Genomic DNA, 21,109 nt, shown 5'->3' with positions numbered 1-21,109 from the left:
GCAACTAAAGCAGCATCTCACTATAATCTCCTGAAGTTCTGCTCAAGAAATCTGAGGATGGATTTTGAGAAATAGTTCAGAGGTGTGGCTGAGCACTATACTGAATATCAACATTGCTTTCAATCATTTTACTGTGTTATATGATCAGTATGAATTGCAAATCATGGTGTGAGAAAACATAAATTGATGGTATATTACAAGTGACAAAAGCGCTCTGAACACCAAAAGAGGCGATAAAGTCAGTTAGTTGGAATACTTTATTCTCCGTTAAGAGATGTCTGTACATTAAAGATCAAGTGCCACTTGAATGTTTTCTTGGTTCAAGTTCATAGAAAGTATAACTGACGCTGCACTATGCAAACATGAAAACAACTAGACCAAAATGCATCACTTTACTCAAAGCTGGAGAGGAAAGTCAACACAATCTGCTTGAGTTTGGCATCAGATGCCTCAGAGATTTTGCCATCAGCCCTGTAATGAAGGAGAGATTGGTTACAATAAATATGCAAACATAAATTATAAATGAATAAAATATATATATATATATATATATATATATATATATATATATATATATATATATATATATATAGTATCACACATGCTTCCACCTCAAAGCCCTTTAACTTACCTAATAGCTGCCAGCAGGTCTTGGTGCTGGCTCAGTATGTGCTGCAGGAACGCCTTCTCAAACTTGGTGATCTTGCTAGGCTCCATTTTGTCCAGGTGTCCCCTCACACCAGCATAAATGACTGTTACCTGCTCTTCAATAGCCATGGGAGCTGAAGGACAAAAGTGCACAGGTATAGTAGTTAAGACAACGCTGGAATTGACAGATTTTCTGAAAGACATGTCCACGTACTCCATTTTCAACACTGAAATGAACAGTAACAGTAACTCACAGTACTGCCCCTGTTTGAGGAGCTCAGTCAGACGAACACCACGGTTCAGCAGCTGCTGAGTGGCAGCGTCCAAGTCAGAACCAAACTGGGCGAAGGCAGCCACCTCACGGTACTGGGCCAGCTCGAGCTTCATGGTACCGGCCACCTGATGATGGACAGAAATCAATAAGTCAGAATCAAAGACATTAATTGTGCCTTGAGCCGGGAGATGGGTGATTAGAAGCGAGACTAACCTGCTTCATGGCCCGGGTCTGGGCAGCAGAGCCGACACGTGACACAGACAGACCCACGTTGATGGCTGGACGAATGCCCTTGTAGAACAGCTCAGTCTCCAAGAAGATCTGAGTGAGAAAACAGCATTTAGATAACGGTTTGGGATTTCTCTTGTGATGAAGTATGATGACGAGTCACACACTCACCTGTCCGTCTGTGATGGAGATGACATTAGTTGGAATGTAGGCTGAGACGTCGCCAGCCTGTGTCTCAATAACGGGAAGGGCTGTGAGGGAGCCACCACCGAAGTTATCGTTCATCTTAGCGGCTCTCTCCAGCAGACGGGAATGCAAGTAGAAGACGTCTCCTGGGTAAGCCTCACGACCGGGAGGACGACGGAGCAGCAGGGACATCTGACGGTAGGCAACAGCCTGTAGATAGATAACACACGAGGTTGGGTTTAACTCCGTACTAAGCTTTCAGAAAATTATTTAGAGCAACTGGTTTTTCCATGTGTTAAAAAGCTGCTATAACAATCAGATTTAAAAAATAAAACTCACCTGCTTGGACAGATCGTCGTAGATGATCAGGGCGTGCTTGCCGTTGTCTCTGAAGTACTCTCCCATGGAGCAGCCGGAGTAGGGAGCCAGGTACTGCAGCGGAGCGGCGTCAGAGGCAGTAGCAGACACCACGATGGTATACTTCATGGCGTCAGCATCAGTGAGCCTCTTCACCAGCTGAGCCACAGTGGATCTCTTCTGGCCGATAGCGACGTAGATGCAATACAGCTTCTTCTTCTCATCAGTTCCTTCGTTGAAGCGCTTCTGGTTGATGATAGTGTCGATGGCAATTGCGGTTTTGCTGCAACACAAATTTCAAGACTAAGCACTGTGGATACACTGACAAACAGCTCCATGTTGTACATAAGTGATTTTCAGTCTTGTGCTTTGGAACCCAATATTCTGAATATTCTTCTAAAGTGGGCCGGGCCTTTATTTACCCCAGTGGCAGAGAAAACGCTCAGAGCAGCAGAGTGATGAGTGTAACACAACACTGTTATTGTGCTGATGAATTAGTGCCATGGACAAGTACATTATACTAAATTTACCGTGATGTTTTTTTGTATTTTTACAACACTTTTATTAGCAATGGGCCAGTAATTATTCATGCTGGCCACGCCCCTGGCTATAATTTGAGATTCAGCCATTATTTGAATTACAGGCTCTGAGAACTTACAGTAATTAAAAAACACTACACCACCTTCAAGTCAAGTGCATTTGAAAGCCTTTTAAGAAAACAACCACAGAAGGGTAAATTACTCAGACTGTCGCATTATGAATCACTTTCACAGAATTAATAAAACTGTGATGAAACAACAACAATAAAACACAAAATATAATTAATACCTAACATTCTCAATGTATATTCACAGTCGGGAACCAAATGCCACCATGTGCTCAAGTGTTCACTTTAAGCAGAATCCTCTTACCCAGTCTGCCTGTCCCCGATGATGAGCTCACGCTGTCCACGACCGATGGGGACCAGACTGTCCACGGCTTTGATGCCGGTCTGCATGGGCTCCCTCACAGAGATACGGGGGATGATACCAGGGGCCTTCAGACCCACACGCCTGCGGATCGAGGAGCCAAGGGGGCCCTGTGAAGAAAACAGTTAAAGAAAAAGTGATTGAGTGCTATCAACTAATCTCTTATATGTGGCTATGACACTATTCTAAGGAATGGTGCCAGAACTCCCTGTCCATTAGAGTTGAAACCATTTGTTGCTTAACTGATAAGTTAAGTAGCTTGACAGAAAACCAATCAGCAACTACTCTGATAATCAATTAATCATTTTAGTCATTTTTCAAGCAAATATGCCAAACTATCTCTTTATTTCTCAAATGTGAGGATTTAACTATTCTCTTTGTCATACGTGATCGTAAACTGAATATGTTTACGATCAAACATCAAAAAAAAAAAAATTCACTTTTTTTCTTACATTTTATAGATGAGCAATTATCTGATTGAGAATATAAATCAGCAGAATGATAATGGAAAATATTGTTACATGAGAAACACTGAAAGACGAACAAGCTTAAAAATGAATTCATTACCTTTCCATCGATGGCATTTCCCAGAGCATCGACAACACGGCCCAGGAGCTCTTCACCAACAGGAACATCTACAATAGCACCTGTTCTCTTGACAATGTCGCCCTCCTTGATCAACTTGTCGTTACCAAACACCACAACACCAACGTTGTCAGGCTCCAAGTTCAGAGACATGCCCTGGAGAAGAGAACAACAGTTACCATCACTTTCCCTTTTAAACGGCCAAGGTACTGATAACATGTCGATGGTATCTACCAACCTCCATTTAATAAATCAGCATACACTGAGTTTGATATTGATAAATTACTTTTTTCTCTTTTTTTAACCCATGGAGGGGAAAATGAGCAGATTCTTCTGTGCAGAGGTCACTATCGAAGGATAACATCATCAGACATACCTTCAGACCAGAGGAGAACTCCACCATCTCCTCAGCCTGTACGTTCCTAAGACCGTACACTCTGGCAATACCATCACCGATGGACAGCACGCGACCAGTCTCTTCCAAATCAGCACTGGTGTCAGCTCCCATGATCTTCTCCTCCAGGATGGATGAGACCTCAGCTGTGCCTTTAATGGATGTAAAACAATCACTGAGCTGAGCTCCGCTAAGAAAAATCTTTAAATGACAGATGAGTCTTAACCGAACATATTTGGAAACCTTGTTGGGTAATAATGTTACAAATTAATTTATTTTCTTTAGCAGTAGACCAATAAAAGTTTCCTGAAATACTGACCTGTTTTCTGCAGCCATGGTCGGGTGGTGTGTAGATTCTTGGCTCCTACACATGCAGCAGCAACGTTCTTGGATACCTTTATGACAAAGGAAAGAAGTAAAGGAATGGCTTTTAATCAGTCCAAAAAAGTGCAGCTTGTTTAAGTGATCAGAATTCAACACATACAGTTATACACTTTATTGGGTATGTCCAGCCAACACTGATTCAGTCTAATAAAACATCCCTAATAAAACTTACAAGCTTTTTTAAGGCATCTTCTAAGCACCTGGATGAAAAAATTATCTGTGGTGCACACTAAAAAAGATTTTTAACCTATTTCCCAATTTGCACCTACATGTCCAATAACAAACAAAAGATGGTGGCCAGAAATGACATATCTTTGTTTAATTTCTACAATGTGAACCAAAACTTTTTCTTAGTTATAGTTGTATATTTTGATGCTACTTTCTATTCTTTCATCTTTTCATGCAAAATAACATGTTGCTTTTTTTTCTTGTGTTGAGCAAGGATATATGCAACTTGAAAACTAGTAGGTATGATTTGAACTATGGTATGTATGGTATTTTTTCAATACTTTCCAGTTTAATTACTACAGTTCCTAACGATATAAGTATATTGATATGTCGTGCACAAGCAGCATAAAATGGATAGATGGATTAAACAACTAAAAGTGATTTGTTATTTAAAGTTATTGCTAAAAATGACACTAGCTCAAGAGACAATGACCTTCCTAGCCTCTGCAGCTAGCAGTAATGACAGTGTTTGCAATGGATCAGATGATGCTGATTTAAACTCCAAAACAAACAAAAAGATTAAACGGCCTCTGGCGGCACAATCCACTCTCACAACAATCCCCCTTTTAGTTTATAGATCTATAACATCTCCTGATGGCCCTTCATTATCATTTTACCACTATCATTACTATCTACAACACCACAAATGACCATACAGTTTTACACATTCAATAAAACATTATAATCTCCATGAGGATTGTACTTATTGTAGGCCCGTAATGCATTAGACTGCATTAGCTTTAGGTAGCTGTACCTAATAAACTGGCAACTGGGTAAATGAAAACATTTGTTAAAGGCCTCTGGCCGTGCAATCTGCTGTGTCACGGGAGAGTCCTTGGCAATAATACATTATAGACAGAACAGTAGAGTATCTCTCTTAATTTCAACCCATATACAAACAGCAGTGAAATGACCTATAATGCAAAGCTTAGTCTGGCAAACGCATTTGCAGTGAAAGCCGGCATGCGGAGTGAGACAAACCTGACCTTCACCAAATTATTTTACTGCACTTTATCTTAGTCACGTCCATTGACAACGGACCAGAGATTGGTTTTATCGTAGAGTCACCCTTCATAATGTGCTGCACGATCGTGAAGGCGGCTTGTTGCTGTCTGTCATCTAAAAATGTTAACAGTGCGGGACTAGCAACGTGAAGGGCCCGGTGTCCTACGCGCAAAGACGTATCAATGCACAACATCGCCATAAGCTTTCGTGTGAATAAATTCGGGATTTTTTCGACTGAACTCGACACAAATCGAAAGATAAAGAAGTTAAAGATGCTTACAAATCCAGCCCGTCGAGGTAGGGTGCGGGCAAGAGCCGCTGCGACGCGAACTGACAGCATGTTGGTGTTCTGGTGGGTCTGTCCTACTCCCGGAGCGGAGAGAGAAGGATGGCGGACGCGGAAGCCGATTTGTAGAAAGGTCACCGTGACCCGGAAATACTTCAAAATAAAATACCTCTTTTTTTCTCGTTTCGTTTCCTTTTTAAAATCGGCTACGTCATATCTCTATTTATAATGGACAATGAAATGAATAAATAAGTGAAATATATTAATCAGACATATATACCCCACCAAATAAATGAGGAGAAAAATCTTTATTTAATATAACCCATTTGTTAAGATATTTTATTTAATTTTAGTAATTTATAATTATAGCTTATCTGGTCTTTGATATAACATGACTGCACATAGTGATCAAGATCTAGCTTGGACGCCAGTAGATTGAATCAAAGACACATGTTTCTAATAAAGGTATCTTAAATGAATGTATGCTATCATTATTCCAGATTTAAGAGTTAGACCAAAAAATGTAACTGATTTAAGTAAAAACAAAGAAACAATATAGGCACTGGCTGAGATTTCACTGTGCTTGAGATTATGCTTGACAGTTATGATTTATGGCAAAAGCACCAAGCTCTAGCCATTTTATTTATATTTATATTCTGAATTGAGCAGGGATGTAAAGTTTTATTTTATCTATTTGCTTTCATTTTATAATTTTAAATTTTGTATTGCTCTAATGAAGTTAGGTTTATTTCTTAAGAAAAAAAATCAATTGGGTTATTTTTCAGTTTTCACATGGGACACACATTTTAAAAAAAAAAAGAAAAAAAAAAGTTTTTATTAACCAAAACTGAGTTGGCATTTTATTGTGTAGGCTAATGAAACAACATTTATCCTGCTTATATATTTTGAAATGCACTTGAGGGGGCTATGGCTTCATATTATACATTCAGATAATTTGGGGACCCATGTGAAACACTGCTGTAGATTGTACATGCATTAAATGACAGTAAAGTATTGTTCTAAACTGGTTGAGTAGTCTATGAAAGCAATTTTGTTGTGCTCATATTCATTTTATGGTTGATAAATCCCTTGGTTAAAAAAACGTTTAATAGTAATTTCAACCAATCTGCATCATTGTGTTACACAATCTTGAATAGTCTGTATTGTCCACCCACTAGATGGCAGTGTATGTACCCATTGCACAATGCAGACACAAAGTGATCCAAAAGATACAGTATATGCATGATATATCAAGGAAATATATCAGAAAATCTTATATACAGCACAATTTGTAAGCTTGATTATCAAAATAACATGTTATGGGAAAAATGTCTAAGGTAACACATGATTTCTGGCATTGATAACATGAGTTAAAGGATATAGTATACTTGAGTTGGTAACACAATTTGAAGAAAGGTGAGATAGTCAAAACACCTGATATGCCCTAAAAGAACTGAAACACCTGTTTATTTGTACACCCAATCTACTGTCATCAGGCTGTTGGTTTATTTTGTTTGTACAAGACAAAGTGCCAGTAGCAGTAGTCATTCAATGCAGTAAGATTATATGAAATTTAGGTAGTCCTACAAAGCAAAACAGCAGGGACCATCTAAAACAAATTGGCACGTGCTCACACCCTGATGTATTAATATGTCATTAATAACATGTTCATTTATCAGTAATAATCCATAATAGTTGAATGTTTAGCATCTAAAATGTAAAAAAAAAATTGTGTTACAATTCCCCAAAGCCCATAGCTGCTATGTCAAAAACCCAAAGATGTTGAGTTTACTCTCATAGAAACCTAAACTAACATATATTCATATCAGAGAAACTGGTGAGTGAAATTTAGCATACATTAATTTTCAACAATAATGAATTGGCTATAGGCTACTCCTTTCAGATCTAGAGGTAACCTACTGGTTGGTTTCTCTGTCTGGGGAAGTAATGAAACTGCCAATGTTCAGTGGGGGTCCATGAACAAATTTTTACCCCGGGGTCCCCTAGGAGGTTAATCCGGCCATGCATGGACCATTTGTTAGGGTACTGGTTGCTCCATCCCTCGCTGTCCCTGCTTGTCTTGCGGTATTTTCTCACCTTGCAGTATTAATATCTGACCACAGGGGCGCTCGGCCACAGAGAACAGGCCGGAAATGGCGCACGTAGCTTTGTGAACGGCTGATGGAGACATTTTAAAATAAACACACAGCTAGCCGCTAACGGCTAACAGGGCTCGCAAAGGTGCGAGCGCACTGCGCCAAAACACGTTTAAATTCTTCCAAGTTTTAAAGGAGTGAAGTCTGTTTTGCAGGGCATTGTTTGTGCATCGTAAATCTAAGAGGCTACAAATTACCGAAGATGTCGAAAAGTCTGACACTGGGAAAAGAAGATTGTAACTAACGCCGCGGTAAGTTAGCGCACCCGTTTTAAGCTAAGTTGCTGAGATAACGTTAGCTGTTAGCTGCTGACATTATCCTGCCTGTTACGCCTCTGACTGGACAGATACTGCTTCCATTTATAGGATCTTGCTAGGCAGCTGTCCTGTAACATGATTATTTTTCCATGACTTGTCGTATTCTTCTCGCTGAGTTTCGGGAGTGTAAGGTTATGACCGAGGTTAGCTTCACTACGCAGCTAAAAGTAGTGTCTGGATCCGAGCCTGTGTTAGCCTCAGTTAGCCACAGACCCAACTAACTAAAGTCATTCATTTAGGCACAAATAAATGTCTGAGTGTGCACACACCTAGTTCAATGTGGCTGAAGAGGTTTATCAGACATTAATGAAATCATTAGGCTATGTGAGGTATAAAAGAAGATTCAAATTAAAAGTAAGAGTAACATTAATTCCCTTTACAAGCTAGCTAGCGTTAATTGTTCACCATCAACACCGATAAAGGGACATTTCTGGCCAATATTGCATGGGAATATATGTTGTTTTTGTTATGTGAAAAGTCAACAGTTATGCAACATGTTAACCCGGTAGAAAATGCCCAAGTTGAAAATCGCTGTTTGTAAGGCTAGAAAAACAAGAAGACAAAACGGTGTATCTATATGAATATAGTTTAAGTGGAGATATACTATTTAAATCGAAATATTTCATTTTGGGGGCTCTATGGTTACTGTACTAATAAATAGGGATATCTATCTCTTTGTCCGTCTATCTGCCTTTTCTTTCTTTCTGTCCTTCGATTTCCTCGATAACCGCTCATCCGATCGACTTCAAACTTGCAGTGGCGCTGATATCGAAAAGTGGCAGTTGGTACGTCGCTTGCGTTCCGCCGGTATATACTGTTTCCTCAGTGGTAGGCCACTGTCACACCGGTACCGCCCCCCCTGATCCATATGCAAATCTAATGCCAGTGAGCTAGTTTTATGACCATTACTACCATAGATGTGTATATATGTTTTTCTCCCTATTGACAATGTTAGCTCAATATACCAACCTAAATAAATGAAAGTAATTTTCTCTCGTCCATTCTGTTGTTGGAATATTTATGCTGCTTTTGAAATGAGTAATCTCATATAGGCTTGGTGATGTATCCAAAGATTATATTAGAGCTAGCCTTAGCTAGTGGCATAAAATGTTATCTACCAGCATAGAAAAATTGGCATATATTGCAAGGTATATTCACACCATGACATACAGCCATCACTCTGAACAGTTAAGTCAGTCATTAGCGACATCACAGAACATTGCTTTGTGAGTTTGTAAATGGAGCCCATTGCTCCCATCAGGCTACTGGCAGGCATATTTTGAACAGGCACTGCACTATGACTAGAAGTTAATAATCCCAAATGAGACCTTGGTAAAGATATTGTATTTGATACCAACTTTAAATTATTGTTTATAATTTGCACTTATCTATTACACACATGGTGTTTGAAGTACTCACCTCAGATGCAGAAAGCCAGTGTGAAACCAATTACTTACTGCACTGAAAGTTTGTCTAGTAAAAAAAAAAAAAAAAAGCTATTATGCCCCATTCTCTAACATCTATCATGTTGCAAATATTTAGAACCTGATTTTAAATTATTCATATGTTCTTCTTCCAGCAGGTGAGCTCCCGTCCAGGCACATTGGTCCATGTTTGATGGACCTTTGGGCTCTGGGCTCAACTAGCATGAAGATGGCTGATTCAGAGAAGGCAGAGGAATTTGGGGATGCTGAGTGCCCCCCAGAGTGCCTTGACGAAGCACAATCAGCCACGGCTTCTCTTCAGGGAGAGCAGGATGAGCATCTGAAAACGGAGACCACCACCAGTACCAGCTCACCACCAAGGGAAAAGGAGGCAGACAGCCCCTTGAATACAGAGGGTGAGCAGAGTCTCCTCTCCATGCCATGCCTGATGAAAGAGCTCCGCCGAGACTCCCCAGAGTCCCAGCATGCCTCTACAGGGAGTGACAAGCCTGTGTCTCGACATATCTATGAGAGTGACTCCTCAAACCCCTGCATGCTCTCCCCCTCATCCAGTGGCCACCTCGCTGACTCAGACACACTCTCCTCAGGGGAAGAAGGTGCTGGTCCTCCTGCAGGAGGAGAGGAAGAGGGCAACATGGAAGCTGTAAATGATCCTGGGCAGGCAGCCGGAAAGCAAACATCTGCCACGGCGACAGGGGGGAGAAAGTCTCGGCGGTCACGTTCAGAGAGCGAGATGCCTCCCAATGCAATGGCTGCAAAGAAAAATCGCTGCCAGCCCACTGTGGTAGCAGCAGGAGGGCAGGAAAAACAAACCAATGGCAAGCTGGGGAAAGTGAAAGGTCATCGTAGCCAGAAACACAAGGAGCGTATGCGCTTGCTGAGACAAAAACGAGAGGCGGCAGCACGGAAGAAGTATAACCTGCTGCAGGACAGCAGTACGAGTGACAGCGAGCTCACATGTGACTCCAGCACCAGCACCTCTGAGGACGAGGATGATGACACTTCAGGAGGTAGCAAGACAATCAAGACAGATATTCCAGGTAACATCCAGTATTCACGATACATGCCATTTGCACATTACTACTACACCTTTCCAGGGTAACAGTAACACCAGCCACTTAAAATATCATATGTAAAACACTATCACATGGTAATGAAACAACACATAGTCCAACTGTGTATAACAGTCACAGATAATTTGCCATCTGAGTCAAACACAGATCTTAACAATAAGAGGCTGCCTGTGTGACTATAGATTTTCAGGCAACCTAAATCAAATTGTTCACCTTTCACATATAATACGAACATTTCATGGGGCTGTTCAAAGCCTTTGTATCAGATCAATACAAGCACTGCTTTGTCTGTTTGTTTTTTTCATTCTTTTTTTTTTTTTTGGTCATTTTCTCACTCATCATCTGTCTTCATTCACCATATCTTTCAATACTTCAACTGTGTTTTTAGAAGGGCCTATGCCCAGTCACTTCTCGTAATACAATGTGTTTTGTTGGAACTTTGTCTCATCGTTTGCATGCTGTGGAAATCTAGTGGACATTTTTCAACTCATATATACAGAGCTGTAATACTCTAACCTATATTATGAGTTCTGCAATTCAACAAGTGAGCCATTTATAGCCCCAGCCTTTGCTGCAAATAGACAATGGTGTATGATCTCACTGTGTTAGTCTGACTTGCAAGACTCTGCAGCTACTGTTCAGCATTAATGTGTTGTAGAAATATAACCTTGTACCAGAGAGTTTATATTCAAAATCATATTTAGTGTGTCATTTCATTAGAAACAAGTTAATTTAAAAGGTTTATATAATCTTTTCTATTAGTGAATTTCTTCATCACCTGGAGTCTACTAGGTATTTAGTATATCCTGCTTTTCTGTCTCTGCCTGCAGCTTTTGAATATTCCCTAGGACTATCATACACTTCACTCTGCCTACACAAGAGGAAATGAAGCTTTTTAGAATTGCAAACAGGTGGTTCTTTTCTCTATAATGGGTTCTGTAGCACCTTTTGAAAGTCAGATAGCTCTTGACTGGTGATGGCTGTGCTGTAAACTAAATGCAGTCACAGAAATGTCTAAACAAACACTGGCAGTATTGTATCCTTGCACATAAGTCCTATGTTTGTTCCCTTAGTAAATCTAATGTTTCCTGATGGTTGTAGAAATCTCTTGGGTGAGTTGAGTTCTCTTTAAGTAGCTTCTAGTCGGTTGATATTGGCCCGCTGCTCGATGCTGTTGTTGGACAAGTCATTTTGTTTACCTTAGGCTGATCTTTTCCCTTTGATTGTGTTTCTTAGAATATAACCTGTTGGGTTGGTTTTAGTAGGTGAGTTTTCTGTTCCATTGAAATCAGGATTTAGCTTGTGATGTATGAGGGGTTTTGTTTAATAAACTATTGTTTAGCTCACTTAGTCTGTTTCCACAGTGGAACTAGTTCATCCAGTCATAGAGTTTTGTTCAGGAGAAGTATTGAGGTATTATATAAAGATGGTTTTAGAAGCAAGTATAGTTAGACATATTTGTTGTCCATGCATCATAGGGTTGTAATTAATTTACCCTAAATAAGTGTGTTTACCTCAAAGTTTCACCAGTTAACACATTTTCCAAACCACGACTGAATCAGTCGCCTGAGACATCCAGCTCCTTCCTTTAGGGATCCGTAGTACATGAAACGTTTCAACCATTTTTACATCCTGCACACAGATTTGAGTGCTACAACTGCATGATGTAGTCCATCAGCATGAAAGAGTCGATCTGCACGTAACCAAAAACAAACTGTCATTTTCTCTTTAATACAAAAGTCCACCTCCGAAGCATGAAAGTGCTACTGTATTTTCTTATGGCTTGGCCTCAATGTCTTTAAAGCTGGCTTCAGACGTGCATCGGAGAGATCCAGAGTGGGCGCCCAGATTCATGGGCTGCTGGACAGCGGTTCGTGGGACAGGAACGGCATCGGCAGCGTTCTGGAGGAGGCCATGACGCGCTTTGCCGTGATGCAGCGCCAGACTGAGGAGCGCTTCCGCATCTGGATGGAAAAGCTTGCACACCTCGACTCGGACAACGACTCATCCAAACGCTCAAGTGATGCCCTAGAGGGGCAGCAGCATCACTCCCAGGGGGCACGCCCGTCCCCGCCCAGTTCCTTTTTACCATCGTCAGAGTCTGCAGAGACTATGGCTGCCTACATGCTGGCACGAGAGAACAACAGTCTCACCCCCACCCCTATAAACAACAACATCCTACCTGAAGTGGTCACTCAGAATGGAAATCTAGGTGTTCCAGACCCTGGTCTCTTGAATGTTTAGATTTCACTTCTTCACTCCTTGCAGTTTCATACTTTGATCTTACCAAGTGTAGAATTAGTTGATGCAGAAAGCATGGCAATGGGTTTTAATAGGTAAATGATGCGAGGTCACTTAACGGATACACCATCAACATCAGTTGGGCCTGCGCTGGTCATTTGAACTTGACTGTGCAGACCTGAGGCCCAGTGCATCTGCTGGCACTGAATCACTGTGAGATTTGACATTCTGAATAATTCAACTCACCTGTTTGATTTCTGCAGCATCTGTGACACGGACACAGGACATATCTCAATATACTGTTGAGTCAGGGCTCTTACTGTATCGCTTATTGTATGGCTTGTTTGTTTTTGTGAACCAGCTGTACACACATAAATATACACATACAGATACACACACACACACACACACACACACACACACACACACACACACACACACACACACACACACACAAGCTGATTATGTCATTCAGACAGAATGTGCATTACAGCACCTGGGCAGCCATCATTACAGTGTTAGGGTGGGTGCTGCTGCTTAAGAGCATGTGCCTTGTCAATCTGAACTCATGCTGGGAATGATAGATAAAGCATCATAGTACTATTTCTTTAGAAATCAGGTTCAACACTCTACATAACCCTTCTTTCTCCTGAACTATGTTTGCACTTTGCTTGTGAATGGTTCAGGACTTTTAAAATCTTGTGACAACCTTTATTTTGGTGGCATAGCTTTACTAACATCAAAACATTTAAACATAGATATGCCTATAAATATAAACGCAATATACTAACCCACACGATTTCTTGCTTTTTAAAATCATATGACGTAATTAGATTAGAGTTTACATTTTTAATATTTGCCTTTCTGTTACATTTGCTGCTATTGCTGCCTGTGTGCAGTAACAGGAAACTAGTGAGGGAGGAATGATTCCCAATGTTATTTTTAGTAGCCTATGTATAGATTATGGGCATCAGATAAGGCATGGGTTCCTTTTATTGTGGCTATTAGCTACAATGTCAAGAGCCTCAAATCTTCACTCACTCATTTAATATTTGCCTAGTTAAATTTTTATTTGCACTGGTCTGCCAGCTTGGCCTGTGTCTCCACATGGCACTGCGTGTTCCGAAGCTTGACTTTAAACGGAAAGCCCAGGCATCAAACTTACAGATACACAGCAGTAATACAGCTGCAGTACGGTGCATGGCAATGTTTACTGATTTCCTTAAAAAAACGGACTGATCTGGGTGATCAAGTGGCCTTCTCTGGTTCAGCTCCTGTGGTCTTGGGTGAGGTGGAAACACCCCTCTTCAACCCTCTCTTCAAAACTGCTTTTACTGATGTAGATGACCATAGTGTCACAGTTCTTAACACTGCTAACACTATTGAACCATCTCAGACATTGATGAAGGAATCTTTGGCCTAATCATATTTATAGTTAGGATGTTAAAAAGTGTTTTCTGTATGTGTAAATGTAGCCCTATGACTGTCAGTTTTACAAAACATAAAGCTGATCGCATCGTTTCACCACCTGTTTGCATGTGATTTTATTAGTATCTAGAATGTGCAAGGCCAAATTAGTTCTCATCAGCAGCATGTGTGCAAGGTGTAGCTTTGCGTGTGCTGATAAATGGTGTCTGACAGAACATTTTATCTATTTAGTTGTTTTCTCTTGGCCTAATGGTTTTTGTTTCAAATTGTGTGAATATTGGTGTTTCTGTTTCATGGTGCATAATTACTTTGCCCTTTTTGGGTTTAAATGGATCCAACAACTGCTGTCCTGCATTTGTTAAAACTGAAATTGCCTTTAAATCCACTGTTTTTGTCAACACAGTTAAGAGAGCCTCGTGCATACAATCACAACAGAGTGCGTGCATTAAAAACAACACTAAGGACAGTCCATTGTTTACCAAAGAGACTATCCTGGTTTACATTAGTCCTTTTTCTATCTTTAATACATGGCCTTTTACATTGGCAAGTGCTTGGTTTCTCTGGTAACCCTGGTACCTGCTTATTTCAGCCCAATCTGCTATTCATAGGCAGTGTTCTCTCATAGTACACACTGTCCAGGCCAACCCCCTCACACATACTGTACGTCTGGATAGAAGTGTGTACGTGTCTCCCAGGGACTCCTTTGACAGGGTAGAACAAAGATACATGTTCCCGCTCTTCCACAGTTATTCTTCTGTTGTTAGGCTTCTATTATCCCACTACATTTCACTCACTGAATAAGATTATGTTGAAGTGTTTTGTAATGACTGTATTCTAGTGTTGTTTTATGTGAATGGCTGTTATTTTAAAAGCAATAAATGGAGAGAAAAAAACCCGACTGCTGCAAAAGGATTAATACACCCCAAACACAACCACACTTATAATATAAAAGCCTCACCAGTGTAGCTTTGCAAAGTGATCATAATCTTATTCACAGTTGTAATTGTTCATGTTTTACAGCAGAGCGATGGCTGACTAAGCCAAAATGTTTTATTCTACTACTGCTTCTGGTCATCTGGTGAAATAGGGTGTGTTTCCTTGGGTATATTTTAGACGCTGCAGCTAGCACCACTTTGGATGCAGTGTCCAGAGTCTTGTCCAAACAGAGTCCCGCTATTCCCAGGCATGATTTGAATAATGAAGTGTTTTCTTTGTTTTCTGCAGACGGGCCTCCAGTAGTGGGTCACTATGATATTTCAGACACTGATTCTAACCAGGAGAGTATGAGTGTGGAGACAGTCCGGCCCACGGTGATAAAGCATGAGCTAAAAACACACAGAGGCCAGGATATGGCAGCTCACTCTGGGTGTGTAAGAGCTCTGAGCTCTATCTCAGGTCAGTTACAAACCCGGTATATCTAAACTGATAATTTCCACTCTTCTCAGTGAAGAAAGGACATTTAGAGGCATGGATGTCTTCAATAAGTGGGGAAACCGTCTTATTAATCTCAGCAAGACGCCTTTGAAGTGCTACCCTTCATCCCACACTCCACTGGCTTGCATTTGGTGCTATTAAAAGTCTTGCTGCTTTGCTTCAAGACAAAAGAATTGACCTTTTATGACGGACTAGCCGGCATTGTGAAAACATGAATATAAAGTCCACAATTTATGTTTTGTCCAATGTGTCCCTCCATGCTGTCCAGTCAGCTTTTCAAACACAGTGTCAGATTCATCATTGTTTTGTTCTTGTCTGTGTCAAAGCAGCTGCAGTATTCATGTGTCAGCAAGGCCTGAAGCTCTCTACTGCTCCGGCTCTCCTCACAATGTGTGACTCTGTTCCTCTTATTTGTTTCAGGCCACATGGAGGCAGAGCTGTCGCACAAGGAGAGTTCTCAACACAACAAGGGCCAGATTAACGTTGCTTCCTCCGACAGCGAGGTGGAAATTGTCGGAGTGCAAGAGAAACCACGGTAAAGACTTTAAGAGGGGAAACTTTATCTGTAAAGTTTTATTTTTACTGACAGTGTGAATATCCCCCCACCCCAACGGTTTTACAAATGAATTCAAATTTTTTGAATTTTTTGTTTCTAAATCCAGATGCGCCCACCCATGCGGAGGTGTGATAAAGAGTTTGTCCTCCTGGAAGGAGAACTCAGTGGAGCAGTTAAACAGCACAAATCAACCACAGCTATGGACTACTGTTTCTCCTCAGCCTAACTGGGTGTCCCCTCCTGAAGTGGTGGACCTCACGCTGGACGAGGACACTGGACACAAATACCTACTTTAAACAACTTGTACACTGAAGACTCCTTTTTTCTTTCTCTCACTCCTAATCCTCATCCCTCTCGTCTCGCCTCCATGTTACGGCTGAAATCCTTCCTAGAGTTGCAGCGTCGCCTGTAACCACTTGTGGACTCTTCCTGCTCCAGAGCACTGTTTGTTTTTAACTTACTGTTGAACAATCATATGTATCAAAGCCATTCTGCTGACGTGATTCCCTGATCTTGGCTTGTCAGCTATGAATTTAGTTGTAATAAAATGGCACAGCACTTCAAGTGCAGGTGGAAATGTATGTAAGAGTGATTGATCTGTCAATGATAGCAATATCCTCCCTTCATTTTATACCTCAGTTACCCCATGATAACGGACGTAGGTAGTCATTTGGTGTTGTGTGCTTGCAAGCTATACAGTGAAAACTTCAAGTTGCTGCTTAAGAGCAGGTCTGTATCACAATATGGCTGAAGACCCGTTTCACTACAGACTCTGAACAACATATTTTCAGACTGGATTTGGCATTTTTATTTGCAGTCACCTGCGGTCAAGACAAAATGGCAGCTGGTACACTTTCTGTTGTACAGTACATCATAGATAGATGGGAACATTTGCTTTGTTCCTGTCTTGGGTCAATTTTGTTTTTAGTCTCACCACTGGTTTCATATTTAGCTCTGCATTGATAATTTCGCTTTACTATACAGTGCTCAGCTTAAGAAGAGCCCATGCTCCGATACTGTCCGGGAGTGTTTTGTTTTGGTTCATCCTAATGGAGTAGTTGGACTTCTTGGGAAATAAGCTTATTTGCCTTTGTGCTGAGAATTTAAATGAGAAGATTGAAGAGAAGATTGATATCATATATCTTTTTGTTAAATATAAAGGCTACAGCCCGTATAGTTTAGCTCAGCAAAAGGATTCAAAACAGCTAGCCTGTCTCTGTCCAAAGGTAACAAATCCACCTACCTGCACCTTTTAAAGCTCATTGATTAACATGATATCTCATTTGTTTAATCTGAGTTCTAAAAATGGCAATTTGCTGTTTAACAGACGGTTACATGGCAGACTTAGTCTTGGCTGGACACAGTAACTTCCCAGTGTCTCCGCTGGTTCCCTGGCGACTGCGCGGAGCCAAGAAATACTTGGACAGAGCAAGGCTAGCATTTCCCCATCTCAGTCTCTGTGCTAAGCTAAGATAACCAGCTGCTAGCTGTAGCTTCATATTTAATGGAAATGACATTGGTATTGATTTTCTCATCTAGACTGAACTCTCCACCAGAATGCAAATAAGTTTATTTCTCAACTTATTTTAAATTCACAGCTTTTGTTTCCTTTGTTTCCATGTTATAATACGTTTTTCCTTTTTCATGAAAACAAACGGAACAACTTGTTAGATTCAAAATCAGAGGTAAATAAAACATGCGCACTTGTCACAGACACACTACAAAATACAACTCATTTCCATCGCAGCAGTACTATATGTGATGTTTTATTGGTAATAGAAATCATGTATCTTTTGTTAAAGACAAATTTTTCGTCAGACACCACATCTCTGTTAGAGAGAGTGAAAGTGACACAAGGTGTTGTGGTTATCAGTGAATGTATGACCCTGCAGTGCTGACTGGGTGCACTCATTGTTTGCATGCTTATCCTGAGTGGATGCAAGCACCTTTAAACCTCTGGGACCCCTTTATAACAACTGAGGAGATGTATCTTCCATTGAATACTGCAAAGCAAGTTGGCCTAACTGCCTTGAAATGTGCACTATTTTCTTTTAGAATGGTATAAAGCTTATTCTTTTACCTACAAAGCAGTGGATTTTGCTATTCAACAATAAATATTTTAATAATAGATGTGAATTTAGCACATGTATAAACACAGTACACGCGGTGTTGAGTTTGTGCCCACATGTGGGGCATCTGTAGAGGAGACATTTACTGTATGAACTGTTTTTACCCTGGTCCTCATGGCCTGCTTGCTCTCTTTCCCTGTGGTCTTATTTTTGTCTTCATGCAGTACTGCAGCCCTGATGAGACTGCAGCCATGCTGGTAAAGGTTTATCAGCAATCCAACTTCATACACTGTTTTATCACTTTGTTTTATTGCATATTGAATAACATCGACTTTAAGTGATGCTTGAGAAATATATAATCATATTAATTTAACTTCTGCTGGTCACAGAAAGGGAAAATCCTAAATATAAGGAACTAAACCAAAGTCTAAATGGAATATATTTTGGGTTTGTTTTCTTTCCCAAGTTGAAATATGCTTCCAGTTTATTCTTTTAAATTTACTCAGTAAGTCTGAAGATTTTAATTTGGAAGTCGTTGCACTTGTGAAATGAGGTGACATGAATTCTGTTTCATATTCAAGACAGTTTAGTATAATGTGATATTTTTGTTTTCCATTGGCCAGTTCTTTTCACTATTTGCAGCTACAACTGTAGGGACAATTATTTTACCAGACCACTTCTGCTTGCAAAATCCATTTTGCTATTGTTCCTTAGGATTATTATGAAATGTTAGTAAGACATTGCTCGTGTCTTTAGAGGTGAGGTTTGGTAGAAAATAGGGCAGTGATGCTCAACTATGGTTGCACATTGCATGTTTGGTCACATCTTTTAACCTCAAGTCAGATTATAACCCTCATTAGTAATTTAGCCTTGCTCTTCTGTTATTTTTGTTTTATTTTACTGTCAGTATTTTAAATTAACAAACAAGGTGTTTATTTTGTTGCTTCTGCAGGTCCTTGACTTCCTTGAAATTATGTCTGTAGATCAAAAAGAAACTATTTTAAAACTAAATAAATAGAGCGTTATTTAATGACTCTCTGGTATGTTTATTTATTTTTCTTTTACTAGAAAACTGGATTATAATCATGCTGTGTGATCTTTGCTCAAGGGCTGGGACTGTTGGGAGGTTAAATGTCTGGTATCAAGGTTAGTGAAGGAAAATTGAACTGGTGAAGATTTTTCTTTGTTGTTTTATTGAAGTCTGATGAATGAATGTCTTATTTGCAAACTTGGCTGCCAGTTTTCCAGAGGAACATGAACTGCAGATAATGACATTTTTCATCCTTTCAGACATCTTTAAACACAACTTTCGCAAACAAAATACTTCAAAATGTAGAATTTCAATGTTACTATCATGACGCCACAAGTCTTGTCTATCTAAAGTGTTTTGTATGAGTATGCACTTGTCTGTATGAGTGAGAAGAATTGCCATCATAGGTACAATACTTAATCAGATGTCTCATTGTGTTCTTTTATCCTGTGGCCAAACAGTCTAGACTCCTGCCTGGCTGTGAACAATACAACTTCACCCTCACCCACAAAGTGGCATGCCGGGTCAGAGGTCAACCTGTGACACCTGCCGCTAGGGGGACATATGGAGCTCACATGAAGAGGACAATGAGGGAGTGGAGCAATGCAGTCTGCGGGGCCCTTTTCCTTAAACCAAAGAAGCCCTTTAGCCAGCTCTTTTCACCCTCGGGGCAGAACATCAGCTGTATGCTAATTTTTACAGGGCAGTGGTGGCCTCACAGAGCAGTGAATGTGCTGGCTCACTCTCAAAGCCAGAAATGAGAATCCTTCCTCCTGCAGATGTCTTTTTAGTCTGCAGGTTTAAACTCAGTGTTGTACAAGTGTGCTGTTATATGCAGGTTTATTCAGAATGACAGCTCCAACCACCACCAGAGGGCTTTAAACCAACTAGAATAATGTGTGATGGAACTACTTCAATTTACCAGTGAGCACAACATGAAACGTTACTTTCAGGCTCTGCTTAATATAGTACAAATTAAAAGGCTGTTTTGTAATTAAACTCGACCTGTCACTGTGGGGGGAAAAAAAAAAATCTGAAGAGATAAGTCAACAAAAGAAGGCAATGTGACTAATTAGCATGAGGACTGAAGAGAAATTAATTTTTCAAGAAAATGTGTATGTAAATGTGACAGAATTAAAGATCCAAAGTCTGTCATTGGGAAATAAAGGGGCCTGATTGCAGTAGTTTGACCTGCAGTGATAGTAAACCATTATGAAAGGCTCTTTGTGTGGCACAGCAGGCTCAAAGTATTAGATGGTGGGAACTGGAAGACGAGGACATATGGGACTATGAGTTTTGTGACCCCCTCAGCCTCCCCATGCCCATCTGTTCCTTCACCCTTCAGGCTTAAGACTAAAGGCAGAGAGGTTTTCAGGACACAAACAGTCTTCAGCATATCTGCTATGCAGAAAAATGGCACAACATGTTTAGGAAGCAGTTGTTTTTCAAAGGAATTAAGATGAAAAATAAATATTACTTAATGATCTGTATAACTGATTATTCAGCTGCATTTCCCTAATGAATGTGCCTGTTTACTCGTTCTCACAGAAGGGTCCTGGCTGAGACGATAAATCCACTCAGTCCCAAAGTGAAGAAGAACAGGCTTAAACTATTATTCAATTTAATCCAATGTGTTTTTCTTCTTCCTTTAACGTCTCAGATGTTCAGTGTCTTATAGGAGTCCTTTTTGTAGTTACATTGTAGTCTGGTGAACCAATGTCTACTTGCAAATTTAGCTCCCAGTTCTCAAAACCATGAGACATAGGTCTATGAACTGCAGACAATGGAAGATGTACTCAGATCCATTACAATACCAT

At 40.3% G+C, this 21,109-nt stretch overlaps 2 protein-coding genes across 5 annotated transcripts; one reads left to right on the top strand and one right to left on the bottom strand.

Moving 5' to 3' along the window:
- Positions 1-239: 239 nt before the first annotated feature.
- Positions 240-5,683, bottom strand: atp5f1a (ATP synthase F1 subunit alpha). Its single transcript, XM_023408683.2, has 11 exons — positions 5,538-5,683; positions 3,960-4,035; positions 3,623-3,792; positions 3,229-3,402; positions 2,605-2,771; positions 1,676-1,976; positions 1,322-1,546; positions 1,136-1,243; positions 903-1,047; positions 632-782; positions 240-471 (listed from the first exon to the last, which is right to left on the bottom strand). The coding sequence occupies exons 1-11, from the start codon at positions 5,595-5,597 to the stop codon at positions 393-395; spliced, it is 1,656 nt and encodes a 551-aa protein (XP_023264451.1). The 5' UTR covers positions 5,598-5,683; the 3' UTR covers positions 240-392.
- Positions 5,684-7,733: 2,050 nt separating this feature from the next.
- ark2n (arkadia (rnf111) N-terminal like PKA signaling regulator 2n) lies at positions 7,734-19,295 on the top strand. Of its 4 annotated transcripts, none has more exons than XM_023408627.2 (5): positions 7,735-7,950; positions 9,599-10,501; positions 15,428-15,598; positions 16,058-16,172; positions 16,300-19,295. In XM_023408627.2, exons 2-5 carry the CDS (start codon positions 9,634-9,636, stop codon positions 16,487-16,489), a joined length of 1,344 nt encoding a protein of 447 aa, XP_023264395.1. In that variant the 5' UTR covers positions 7,735-7,950; positions 9,599-9,633; the 3' UTR covers positions 16,490-19,295. The 4 variants fall into 4 exon arrangements, with proteins under 4 accessions (XP_023264396.1, XP_023264395.1, XP_023264394.1 ...); XM_023408626.2 differs by having other exon boundaries at positions 7,736-7,950; positions 9,596-10,501; XM_023408629.2 differs by lacking the exon at positions 15,428-15,598 and having other exon boundaries at positions 7,736-7,950; positions 9,596-10,501.
- The last annotated feature ends 1,814 nt before the right edge of the window (positions 19,296-21,109 follow it).

This window comes from Seriola lalandi, unplaced genomic scaffold (genome assembly GCF_002814215.2).
Source record: "Seriola lalandi dorsalis isolate HSWRI2012SDOR001 ecotype SW California unplaced genomic scaffold, Sedor1 jcf7180002054370, whole genome shotgun sequence".
NCBI lineage: Eukaryota > Metazoa > Chordata > Actinopteri > Carangiformes > Carangidae > Seriola > Seriola lalandi.
Note: the sequence above shows the minus strand (reverse complement) of the source record. Positions and strands in the feature narration are given on the sequence as shown.